This window comes from Agelaius phoeniceus, chromosome 16 (assembly GCF_051311805.1).
Source record: "Agelaius phoeniceus isolate bAgePho1 chromosome 16, bAgePho1.hap1, whole genome shotgun sequence".
Classification (NCBI taxonomy): Eukaryota; Metazoa; Chordata; class Aves; order Passeriformes; family Icteridae; genus Agelaius; species Agelaius phoeniceus.
Genome location: NC_135280.1, coordinates 8,199,068 through 8,210,684, shown reverse-complemented (window position 1 = coordinate 8,210,684; position 11,617 = coordinate 8,199,068). Strand labels below are relative to the sequence as shown.

General features: G+C 39.7%; 1 protein-coding gene across 2 annotated transcripts in view; it reads right to left on the bottom strand.

Annotated features, from left to right (window-relative positions):
- Nucleotides 1-880: 880 nt before the first annotated feature.
- Nucleotides 881-11,617, bottom strand: part of SMG1 (SMG1 nonsense mediated mRNA decay associated PI3K related kinase) — a 62,386-nt gene continuing 51,649 nt past the window's right edge. For both annotated transcript variants that reach the window (XM_054643612.2, XM_077186690.1), the window contains 13 exons: nucleotides 10,600-10,826; nucleotides 9,771-9,921; nucleotides 9,489-9,678; nucleotides 8,790-9,259; nucleotides 7,690-7,824; nucleotides 6,710-6,862; nucleotides 6,199-6,378; nucleotides 5,767-5,994; nucleotides 5,127-5,338; nucleotides 4,819-4,925; nucleotides 4,344-4,523; nucleotides 4,122-4,228; nucleotides 881-3,455 (listed from right to left, as the gene is read on the bottom strand). In XM_054643612.2, coding sequence (XP_054499587.2) covers nucleotides 3,378-3,455; nucleotides 4,122-4,228; nucleotides 4,344-4,523; nucleotides 4,819-4,925; nucleotides 5,127-5,338; nucleotides 5,767-5,994; nucleotides 6,199-6,378; nucleotides 6,710-6,862; nucleotides 7,690-7,824; nucleotides 8,790-9,259; nucleotides 9,489-9,678; nucleotides 9,771-9,921; nucleotides 10,600-10,826 — 2,418 coding nt within the window. In that variant the 3' untranslated portion in view covers nucleotides 881-3,377. The remainder of the gene's footprint in view (nucleotides 3,456-4,121; nucleotides 4,229-4,343; nucleotides 4,524-4,818; nucleotides 4,926-5,126; nucleotides 5,339-5,766; nucleotides 5,995-6,198; nucleotides 6,379-6,709; nucleotides 6,863-7,689; nucleotides 7,825-8,789; nucleotides 9,260-9,488; nucleotides 9,679-9,770; nucleotides 9,922-10,599; nucleotides 10,827-11,617) is intronic.

Here is an 11,617-nt window from a genome sequence, read left to right as displayed (position 1 = left end):
AAGCAAAATCAAACCATGAAGTCCCTAAAAAGTACGAAACTAATTTCTGTTAACTGTATAGATCTGCTGCATTTTCCATTTGTTATATTGACTGTGCCATTATCCTACCAAAATATTCTAGGACACCACTAATAATTCCAGTTTAACACATCCCAGCAACCCATTTGGCAGAGCCATGTTCACATCATGGCTTTCCAAAAGGGGAGAAGGAAGAGAGGCAAAAAACCAACTCCATTTTCAAAGGGCATCTCAACCATGAGCCTACAGAATTGTGAGGGGGTAACAAAACTGCTGAACATATGTGGAATTTGGCTTTGAGAAATCACTTTATAGCATGGTCCCTTGATCAATATTTACTGCAGGTAAGCAACAGGCAAAAAATTGCCCTCAGTTGAACTGTTTGACTTCTACAGCTCCAGCTGATTTGTATGTATTTAGAGAGGTGATTCTAGTCTTGCATTATTCTACGTGTGCCTCAGTGCAGAGAAAATCAACACCAGTTCTACTGAAAATAAAGGAAGGACCCTTATGTCTTTGTAAGATGCATCTTTTAAGAGACTGGAACTAATGCAGTCTTATTTACTATGCAGGATGTGTGAGCAGAACCTGAATTTTAGGTTTCATCAAGACTGTACCAACCTCCCATACTGTCAACATTTCCAAGAAAAATGTGTCAGCACACATGTGAACAGTGCCAGTCCCACTAACTCCTGCACATCTGAGCTGTCTCCCTTGCATTAGTTATGCAAATTTAAGTCTCTGGAGAATCCTGCTGTAATTCGGGGTTTGGTTTGTTATTTGTTTGTATCAGGCACTTTTATTCTTCCCTGTAATTTTCACAACCACACAGTGTTGCATAGAAGGAAATTAAAAACACGTATTCTTTTTTATTTTTTAAAACTTTATTAAATTACGCAGTAAGAACCCATCTCCACACAAGTGTTTCATTTCTGGATGGCAGAGGTATAATACATGAGCCACAGGTGAGTGCATTACCCCTCCCTTCCCCCCAGCTTCCAAGAAACAAAACAGCAGGTACAACACACTCCTGTCACTACACTTCTCCAACAGATTGTTCATAAGGTCATTTTGAACTGGAGAAAAATGGAAAGGACCAACAGTGTCAAGTGTCCTGTTGTGCACATGAATGTTCTTCACTGCAACATTCCAACAGCGTCTCCTGCGGCGAGGGTGGCAGAGGGTCAGGAAGCAGCGGCAGTGGAATGCGTTTGCACGGGGACTGTTAGATGCAAAGCCTGTGACTTCCCTAGAGGTAATCAGGCAATCAGAGTGCAAGGAAGGCCATATGACTGTTGAAAACTGTTACACTTCAAAGTGCATGTCCACAAAAAGTTGGCAACAGAGGAGAAAGTGAATTCTACGACCTACTGCGGAGGCAGAGCAGTCAGCATAGTGCAAATACTGAAAGGAACAGAAGTTTGCTGGCATTATCCAAAAATCACCAGCCAAGCTTCCTACTCAGATGAACTGCTGCAAACTGCTTTCAATTAAATTAATTTTATGCCAGTAGTGGGCTTGGCTCAAATATTTTAATACTTGGATTTTGACTGAAAAATGCTGTATTGAAAGTGTGGTTTTACTCTGAAAAGTGACTAAAATGGCATTAAGGATCTTCCCACAATTTTCAGCAACTGTCCATAATGAATTCACCAAGTTTACAAAAGAGAAACTTTTTATACAGAGCTACAACGAATTTATCTGGGTTCAGAATGCCAGCGTGCATTTCTGCTTTAGCTATCAGCACCTTTACAGTTCTGCAGTTGTAGCTGAATTCTGTAGAGTTTGTTTCTCTAAGAAAAGGAAGTTGCCTTTTCCTAGAGGTGTCCTGCTTAAAAAATAAAGCAAGAAGTTTTCAGACAACCAGCAGACAAGCAGGACCTTGATCCAAGGATGATGATGCCATTTTTAGAGAGACTTTTCTGACCATAATCATACTTTGAGAACTGATTAAAAAAAACCTTGGTGGAAGATTCCTTATGGATGCATTACTGAACAGCCATCTATAGAAGAAATATGGCAAAGGAAAACTACTTTGCAGAAATCTTTACAGATCTAGTTGAACAAAAATTTGAGAGTCCTTCATTTCTTGGATTATAAGTATACCCCTGTGAAGTGAAGCACTAGAATTTACAAGTGTGAACTAAAAGGATTAGGAAAATGAAGTAAAAGCATATCACTCTACCTCCACCAGAACATCACTTTATTGTTTATCTGTCATCAACAATGTAAAACTCTACTAGATACTCTATCCTGGTTTTTAAAAAGGTAAAGATTACATTGGATTAGCTACGTCGTACGAAAGAAACTACAGCAATCACAGTAGAATGAGATTGGAGGGACAATTTGAATTACAAAAAAGTGTACACTGCAAGCAGAGGGAAGTGCACATTAAATCAAATGCCTGTAGGAATCATTACTTTTAAATGCACAGTGACAATTTTGAGAAACTGTACATAATAGAATCACAAAAATGACTTTAAAATAACCAAAATTACATTTTGCATTTGACCATCCAACTCATAAGTAATCGTTGATGTTCTATATTTTCAGTGCTTTTGGAGAAATTGTTTACCAAACAGAATTTAAGTTGTTAATTTGACTAAACTGTGAAGTAGAAGGATTGAAATAAAAAGTATATTGGAAGTACGCCTAACCTACAAGAATAAGCCAAGAGGGGTGTATGCGAGGAGAGGCTGGGAGGGAGGAGTGAAAGGAAAGAGGAAAGGGAGAAGAGAACAAAGGCTTTTTCTTCTATCTCAGAAGTTCTTCCAATGCAGCGTGTATCTGATGTACAGCTCTTTGCTTTCAGTCCATTTCTGAAGTTTACATTTTGTAGCCTTTTCCCGTACTAACTGGTCAACTCAACCAGCACTGCTGCCACAGAACAAGAGGAACGAGGATCTGAACGCATCAAATCTGCCCTTGCTGTGATTTCTTCATGGCCCCATTTTTCTGTTTTTCTTTGAACAGGGTTCGGTGTTTCCTGAATTGTTCACAGGGTCAGGTGGAATTGAGTTCCAAATCACTCTGCCGTTTGTAGCATCCTGATTTCTTTCTGCAGCTGACCCCCAGACACGTTTGCAGTTCTTCCGTAGCAGAAAGACAAACCGTGTTGCTCAAGCGGTGAGCGTTCACCCTTGACCGTGGGGGTTGCAGACCATTGTGTTTAGCGTATCCCTGAGTGCAGCTATCCTGCAGGATTCACTTCCCAGTGCACCGAGATTTCCTAGGTTTCCTCAGATTAAGCCCCAGTATGCATCACCACCGACTGTGGTGCGGCTACGGATGCCTGAGGCCGAGTTGATTCTGGTGGATGTCTGACCTCGCTGAACCAGACCGAGCTGCTGTCTCCCTACTCATACCCAGGCAGTCCAACCTTCATACAGCTGAGCCAAGTTATCTAGATTAGTTGCTTCCTTAATCACAAAGTCAACCTATTAAAAAGGTCAAACAAGGAATTAAAAATAAGCTGGAATTTTAAAAGTGTTTAAGTGATCTTAGAATTTACTGTCGAATGCCACCTGTAAATATTTCACTGAAAAAAATCTGAAGTAACTGTAGACATAACTTTGTGCAGTCCACATAAGAAACAGGAAGCTGTACTGCAAAAATAAAAATCACATTATCATCTCATTCACAGCCCCTATCTTGGCAGTAGCCACACCATTCTCAAATAGACGTGGACAACTGTGTCCCCTGACTCTGTTGCCCAGAGACAGGAGTTGTGTGTTGTGTTAGTGAACACAGACAAGTTCTGTCCCTTGGGCAGCTGTACAGATCTCGTGTTCTCCCTGGCTACCAGCAGCTGTGGAATAAATGTTAGCTTAGTGACAGACAAAAGACAATTTTATCTGATTCATGGCTCTACATAAACCTCCCATACAAAAAACAAAAGCATATGACAGTAAAAAAAAAAAAAAAAAAAAGGCAGCAATACAAGGCAGCAGCAACCTTGATTTGCACTGCAATAGCTCCCATCCCCAAAGGAACCCCCATTCACACCGGGATTTCAGCCCTGAAGGCACAATTCAGCACACAAACCTGCTAATTAGCATGTATTTAAAGCAAGAACCACTACTGGAACTTTATTTTCAACTCACCTGTTCAGCCACAGACATTCTCCTGTTGGGATCCACATCTCGGCCCTCTAACTTGGCTTTGACCCGCTTCCACACGCTAACTGCGTAGGAATTCCTCTCCTGCACAGCTACAGGTACAAAATAAAGTTAATACAACTTCACACTCCCGCACAGAAACCCTCTGAGGTATTTTTTTGTTGTTGTCAGTTGTAGGGCTGTTGGTTTTTTAAGGTTTGTATTTACCTTTTCCTGTTTTAGGGTCCCTGGCTGTCTTTTTGGGACTACAAGCAACACTTTTGCCAGTTCCTGGGACTGTGTTTGGAGGAGTATCTGCTGATGTTGCAAGATTTTTCTGAATTAGCTTTCTTGCATTCTGTGACATCACCTCTGGCTGAGTTTTCTGCCCTGTATTGCTACGTACAGCTGTAAAGAAAGTTTCAAAGTGCTTAAAGTCTTCAAAATAATAGCATATTACAGATGCAAGAAAAAGCACAATTAAATGCATATCAAATAGACCAATCAATTTTTCAGAAAAAATGCATTTTAAATTTGCATTTTAAATTCTGCACGAATTTTCAATCTTTCCATTTTCTAATTTCTTTAGTTTCATAAACAAGAAGTTTTATTCCACTGCTAAGAATTTATTTATATTAAGTAAACTGTCCCTCTCTAATATCAATTCCTGGTGGTTTCATGTTTGTACTTGTGCAAGTATTACCTGCAGCAAAGGTTGGCTGATATGTAGCAGCTGAAGTTGGGCTGGAGCATTCATTTGCTGTATCCGTGACTAAGGGTGATGCAAACCCCACCAGATTATTGTAGACACTGGGAAACATAATGGAGTTGGTAAATACTCATGCAACTACTCGACTTACCGAAAAACAAAAAATTAAATTCATTCAATTTACAAGAAGATTTCTGAGTTTTAAGAAAATCATCAAGTATGTGCCCCATGATGTGTTCCTGCTACATGAAAGCAGGTATGCAAAATGCCTTTTGTCACCTGAGAAAAGGTAACTCTCTTACCTTTGGCTCTGTGTTTTCAGTTCTTTCAAGGTGGGAGTTATTTCCTGCAGCATTTCAACATGTTCCTGACTGCGGACTTGACCCATAACCTGAACTAATGTAAACAGAACTGTCTGAATATTATCTTGCCATGATTTATATTCACCCAGGAACTGCCTAACACTGTTCTCATAGGGAACATCTTCACCATCTGCCAGAGCTGCTTCTTCATCCTGTAACCAAGATGTGCAAAAAGGTCAACTGCTACATTTTGGCTAAGAGAATAAAATGGAGATTTCCAAGCCCTTTCAGTCCTTTAGTTTGTCATCTGATTACAAATAACTATAATTTTCAGTAGTTATGTATTAAGAAAAATTTTTAAATTATAAAATTTTTTACAGGCTAAGAACCAAAAGGATTTATAAACACAATGTTTCAACTGCCAAGAAAGAGAAAAGGTTCGGTTCAACCAAAGCCTGCTAAGGCTAATGCTAGACAGTTTTATGAATTCTTAAACATGAGCTTTATGTCTTGAACTCCATATGCACAAACATTTTACTGTTTCTAGATACTTTACAAAGCACATAGCTACAACTGTTATTTTTCTTAAACTGTACTGACATGGGTTTGAGGAATAAATTTAAGCATGTTTCAGACATACCTTTGCCATAGCTTTCAGTAGATGTTTGACATCTCCAAGCTGTCTGTTATGACCCGTGAGCACAGTTTTAATACTATCCACCAGATTCTGAATTGTTTCACAAACTGTTTCTATTTGCTGTTCTCTTTCTGTTTGTACTGTTCTCTGTGTAGATATCTCCTGGGTCAACTGCTTGTGAGCTGAGTGAAGCCATTCAGAGCTGCCAATAGGATGTTCGAGACCAGTGCCCTAAAAATAACAGAAACATTTCTTTATCTGTGCCCAGAGATAAAACACACTTGCTGTGTAGCCAGCAGTGCCGAGTGTTTAACTGACAGCATGAACTCTGCAGCCACACTGCATCTGCAGGTACAGATAACCCAGAGAATGAAGGCAAAGCTGAGAGCTCCCTGCAGTGATTCTGAGAGGTTCCATGCCCTGCCCTGCACTCACCACCCTCTGCAGCAGGCGGAGCTCCAGGTCGGACACGGAGCTGTTGAACTGGGATGCGAAGGAGCACATCTGCTGACAGCGCTTGAGCAGCTCAAACAGGGCAGCGTCCAGGTTCAGGGCTTCCGCTGTTCTGGTACGCAAACTCTCAAAATGAATGATGTTACTGCAAAGGAAAGTGACCTGAAAATCAAAGACACAGGGAGGAAAATGATTTCACTTCAACTGTCTATTAGACAAACACTGTTTTTTTCATGTGCTTTGAAGTGAGGATTTTAAACACACAGAAACTGCTCTGTTACAGTAGCAGTATCATCCCAGGGTCATCCAGCCCTGCAGCAATTCTCACAAAGATTATTCCTATTGCTTTCAAGTGGGATTCCCAGAAGTATTTGATTATCTATGCGTGCTCTTTAGATGCAGAGCAGAAAAATGTCTTCTACATAAACCTCAAGTAGGAAATGAAGAGTGAATACACTCATGGAATCAAGAGTACTTTACTTATCCATAGTACCTGGCTTGCTCTTTGACTTTCTTTCAGTACAAGGTTTCTTCTTTCAGCAATAGTGGCATCAAAATCTTGCAAGACTGGGGCCAGTGCAGGATTAGCACCTCCTGCCCATTTTAAACGTTGCTCAATACTTGCTTCAAGTGCTGCTAGTTTCTCCTGCATTGGGGAAGAAAAAAGCCCATATAGATAATTCATACTGATATACAGAATTCTAAGCCTGGCTTTAAATAAATTATGCATATATAACACATGCAGACACTTTCTTACACCATATAAAATACTGTGGCATTCATGATTGACAAATGTTAGTTTATGCTGTTTAAAAGTTTATTTCCCGTACACATCACAACTGGATTTGATTGTTACATGAAGTCTACCTGTCTAGACTTTAACTCACCAAAAAAAAGCAAAAGTAATTCGATTTCTAGACTAAGAACTATATAACAAAGAGTCACTCCATTATTTTGCAAATAATTCAAGAAATTATTATAAACAGTACCTTCACAACTAAAAAAGGAAATTAAAATTCAGGAAGCTAAGCAGTATTTAACAAACAATTAAACATTCTCTATTACTGGCACCAAAGGAATCTAAAATACTGAGCAAAGCCACAGCATACAAATCTTAACACAGAGAAGAATAAATTTGCCCAATTCTACAAAGGGAACTTCTGACATTTAGCTATGAAAAATGACAGTAAGGATGATCTAAGGCACACAAACTCAAATAAAAGGAGCATTAGTAGCCTTCAGATTTGTATTTTTCTTCAAAGACATTTACTGCTATTCCAAAGAACATTTTGGATGAGACAGCAAAATCAAACAATATAACAGTATCCATCAGAAAGAGATCAATGACAATACCCCCACATTTGTGTGAGACAGCAAGCCAGATAACATAATTTGAATGTAGCAGATGATTTTGCAGTTTGTGTTTGCCACATTTCAATGTGCTGCTGGACAACCCTCCCCAAGCAGCCATACCTGGACTGTTGCAATGGAAGCTTCAATCTGACTGAGTGTGTGAAGTTTCTTTTTCATGTTGGCCAAAATTGCAGGACGAGGAGGAGTGACAGAAATAGCCTGGGGACGATTGATGAGGAGATCTTCATGCTGCCACTTTAAGAAAGCAACAGCAACACTTGAGTATCAATATTGCTCAGCACAAAATACTTTACATCACAAACAGCAATTCCAGTGCTCTGGTACCCTTTATAAGTAAGGGCACTTAAAAGGGCTGCATGTCAGACAGTACCAGCACAGCTTAAAGTCCTAAATCATTCAGGAGCATTAAATTATACAAGTAGTTGTAAATGATGTTTTTCTGGCTTGGATGTTTATACCATTAATCAGTCCACTAACTAACTAGATGTGATTTACACACATCTTTTTAATCTAAAGGAAAAGCCATCAATATTCAGAAACAATTCACTTGTGATACCTTAAAACCAAGACAATTTTGCTTACTGGTCTATGAAATGATTTATTAACTGACCAGGAGAAAGCCTTGTCCCTTATAAAATTAAGATCACAGACAGTACAACACAACTGGATACCTGTGTAAAGGTACATAATGGCATTTATCTAAAGCCTCAGAAGAGCATTTTTCAGGACTGATACTGCTGCTATTTGTATTTTTAATGAAGCAAAGAGTGGAGAGGAGACAGTCAATGAATTAAAACTTTGAAGGAAAGGTACAAAATGACATTCAGCACCTCATATCCTCTGTTCTAAGCCATCTCCTCCCTTAAAATCATAATCTGAGAAAAAGGAGGAGAACAGGACAGCATTGCTGGTAAGAAAGCCAGAGAATGACCTATTTTCTAAAAACCATCTTAATGGCTGTTGAAAAAAATTACATGTATTGATTCAAAAAAATGTACATGTTGCAGAATTTGCTTCTTGTAAAGCAGCCAGTCTTCCAGAAAAGCTAGCAGCAACACTGTTCCTTATATATTTACAGCATAATTATAACCAAAATAACATAAAGTCCATTAAAATACCTTAGAACTTATTCAAGAAAATAACACATTGGTTGTAACTCAGGCTCATTCTCCCCAGCCACAGCTGTGCTGGGCTCTCACCTGGAACATGGCAATGTGCAGCTGCACTCTCTGCAGGCTGGTCTTGCACGAGGAGATGCTGGTTTCCAGCCTGCGCACCAGGTCGTGCTTCTTCCAGGCCGTGTCGTAGGAGCTGGCCAGGACTGTGGCCCTGTTCATCACCAGCTGGGAGAACTTGCCAATCTGGATGTTGTGCTCCACGGCTTTCTTGCACAGGTCATCCACAGAAACTTTGCTTTCTGCTCCAAAGTCTTTAGCCTCTACCTGAGCAATGATATCGACACCCAGAGCGCTGATGAAACTGCACAAGGTCAGTCCCAAAGCTTGATTTGGAAGGCCAATTAAAAGCTGCCTCACAAAGTCTGCTGTAAAAGCCTTAATTGGCTTGGCCATTTGATCTTCACTAAAACAAGAGTTCCTGTAAAGGGCTTTCACATTGACAATTTGAACAGGTCCATTTACTGCATTCTGATCTTCAATCGAACTGATTCCTTTTAAAGGGAAAGAAATAGTACTTTTGTTATAAATGAAACATTTGATGCATCCAGAAGAATAACACCCAAATTACAAACACAGCAAAAGCATGGGAATTCATTTTTAGTTTCTGCTTCCTTACCACATATCCAGGTTAAGTTACAGCAAAAGTGGTCACTTTATGTTCTTCTGAACAGGATGAGAAGTGGATAAAGGCATACTGAATATCTGATAACATTTATTTACCTGACAGTGTCTTAGAAAAGGTACCACAGAGCCTGAAAAATTCTTTAATTGTTTGCAGTCTCTTCAGAAAGAAAATCTCCTCCAGGACTTGCCGATTATTGTCATCATCAAAGAAGTTAACCTGCGTGCTGCGGGCTTCCCTAATTATGTCAATCTTACGCCAAGCAAGAGGTATCTCCATCTTGTTTAGCTGAGCAATGTAAAGGAAATTAATTAGTTTGGGTGTTTTGGAGGTTTCCTAATTCTGACTCAAACAGTACTCCAAAAAGAACAAATCCATACCTTTTCAATCAATAAACCAAATGCAGTTTCCACTTGAGCAAACATTCCATCAAAAGCTACCAAAAGCATCTGACCAGCTGACATTTTGGGAGTTTCATCAACTGAACCATTTCTTGGCTGAATCAGTTCACCATACTGAGCATGAAGTACTCTTAACAGGAAAAGAAGAAAGAAAATTTACCTGGTTTCACTTAGTCCACAATAAACAGAATTTTCTTAAACTGACTGATTCCACAGATTCCCTGTACCACTGATGGACCCACCACAACTGGCTCAAGGGAAACACCACCTGAAGATTTTGAATTGGTTTGTTGTGTACCAAGCACCTACCCAGAAATTTACTGTCCCACATTACAAGATGCACAAGTCTATGTCTGCTTGGTGTTTTGTCTCATTCTGCTTTTCTTAATCAAGTCACTGACTCATTAAGCAAAAGCTGCTCATCAAACACTTCTGATGAGGAGTGCCATGGTTACAAGCTCTTCCTTTCACAGGTTCCTCCCACAAACTAATGAACAAGTTCCTATTTTTAGCATCCTTTCACTTCAAATATAAAATCACAGCTACATATTTGGAAGAAGTTGACTACCAAAAGTCAGTTTTAAGCAGATGTAAGTGTAAATTGCCACAGCTCCATATTTCTGTGCAGACACATGGATAAACACACAAACACAGAGGAGGAAACAAGTGCACAACTTTATCCCCTGCACTCTGCTGAAGGTATTCTTGGGCAAGAAAAGCTGTTACCTCAAACAAAAAATAATTTTAGACAAACTAATGTCCTTCTGTCTTCACTCTCTCACACCTGAACTGAAAAAAGGTGATTTACCTTGCCACATCAATGTAATGAGTGTGTGTCTCCTCCTCTATACCCATAGCAGCATTTCTTAAGTAGGCTTGAAGAGATTCAACCAGTGTTTGCAAAGGGACTCCATCAGTTGTTTGCTCTATGAGATTATCCAGTTCATGGAGCATGCTTTCTAAAGTGTACTCTCCTTTCATCAAGCACCTCAGTGCTTCAGGGAAAATGATCTGCCGGAAGTTGGAGTTCAATTCCTGTTGGCAAGTAGGTATGAAAAAGTGAGAACTTTTCCCCCTTGAAAAGTATCACATGCAACATCTTTTGTCAGTTTAGTACTACACTACCGTGCAGCAGACATTATCTAAAATATAATGCAATGGTGGTCAGCCAAAAGTCTGCTCATGGATTAACTTTGAAGAAATCAGGAATACATTAAACCCTGTACAAAGCCAAAGTGTAGCAATATAGCAACAATCACAGCACCAGCAGCAATACCTGACAGCCATCCTCAGCAGAGGCTGGGGGGCACAGAGTTCATAATTTGTGAATTGGTTTCATCAATGTCAGCTTTTCTTTTCCATTATATAACTATGAGCAAATTAAATTATTTATTGAATTTATGATTTGCTAAACTGATTGGACTGGACAAAGCAAAACTAGCAGAAACTTGCCAGGTAGTGATAATTTGGCCACAGAAATCAATGTAGGGAAGAAAAACAGCACCTTAAGTGGCACACAACAATTTCCCCCAAGGAGAATGCAGCAGAGAGCTAAAGGCAGCTACAGAAAGAACCAACGTGCTCTGTCTCCAAAAGGAGAGGATACACACCAAAAAGACTGGTTATCTTGACTGCCAAGTGAGCAGGGAGCTCAGTGAGTACATCTTATCTAAGAGCTCACAGGGAGGACAACAACGTGTGGGTGAAAGATCCCCACTGCAATGCAGTGAAACTGCTGCCATGCACATTTCTGAAACAGTTCTGAAATGTTGCAACTTCAAAGAGGGAAAAAAAATAAAGAGATGAAAATCCAAACACACTTATGC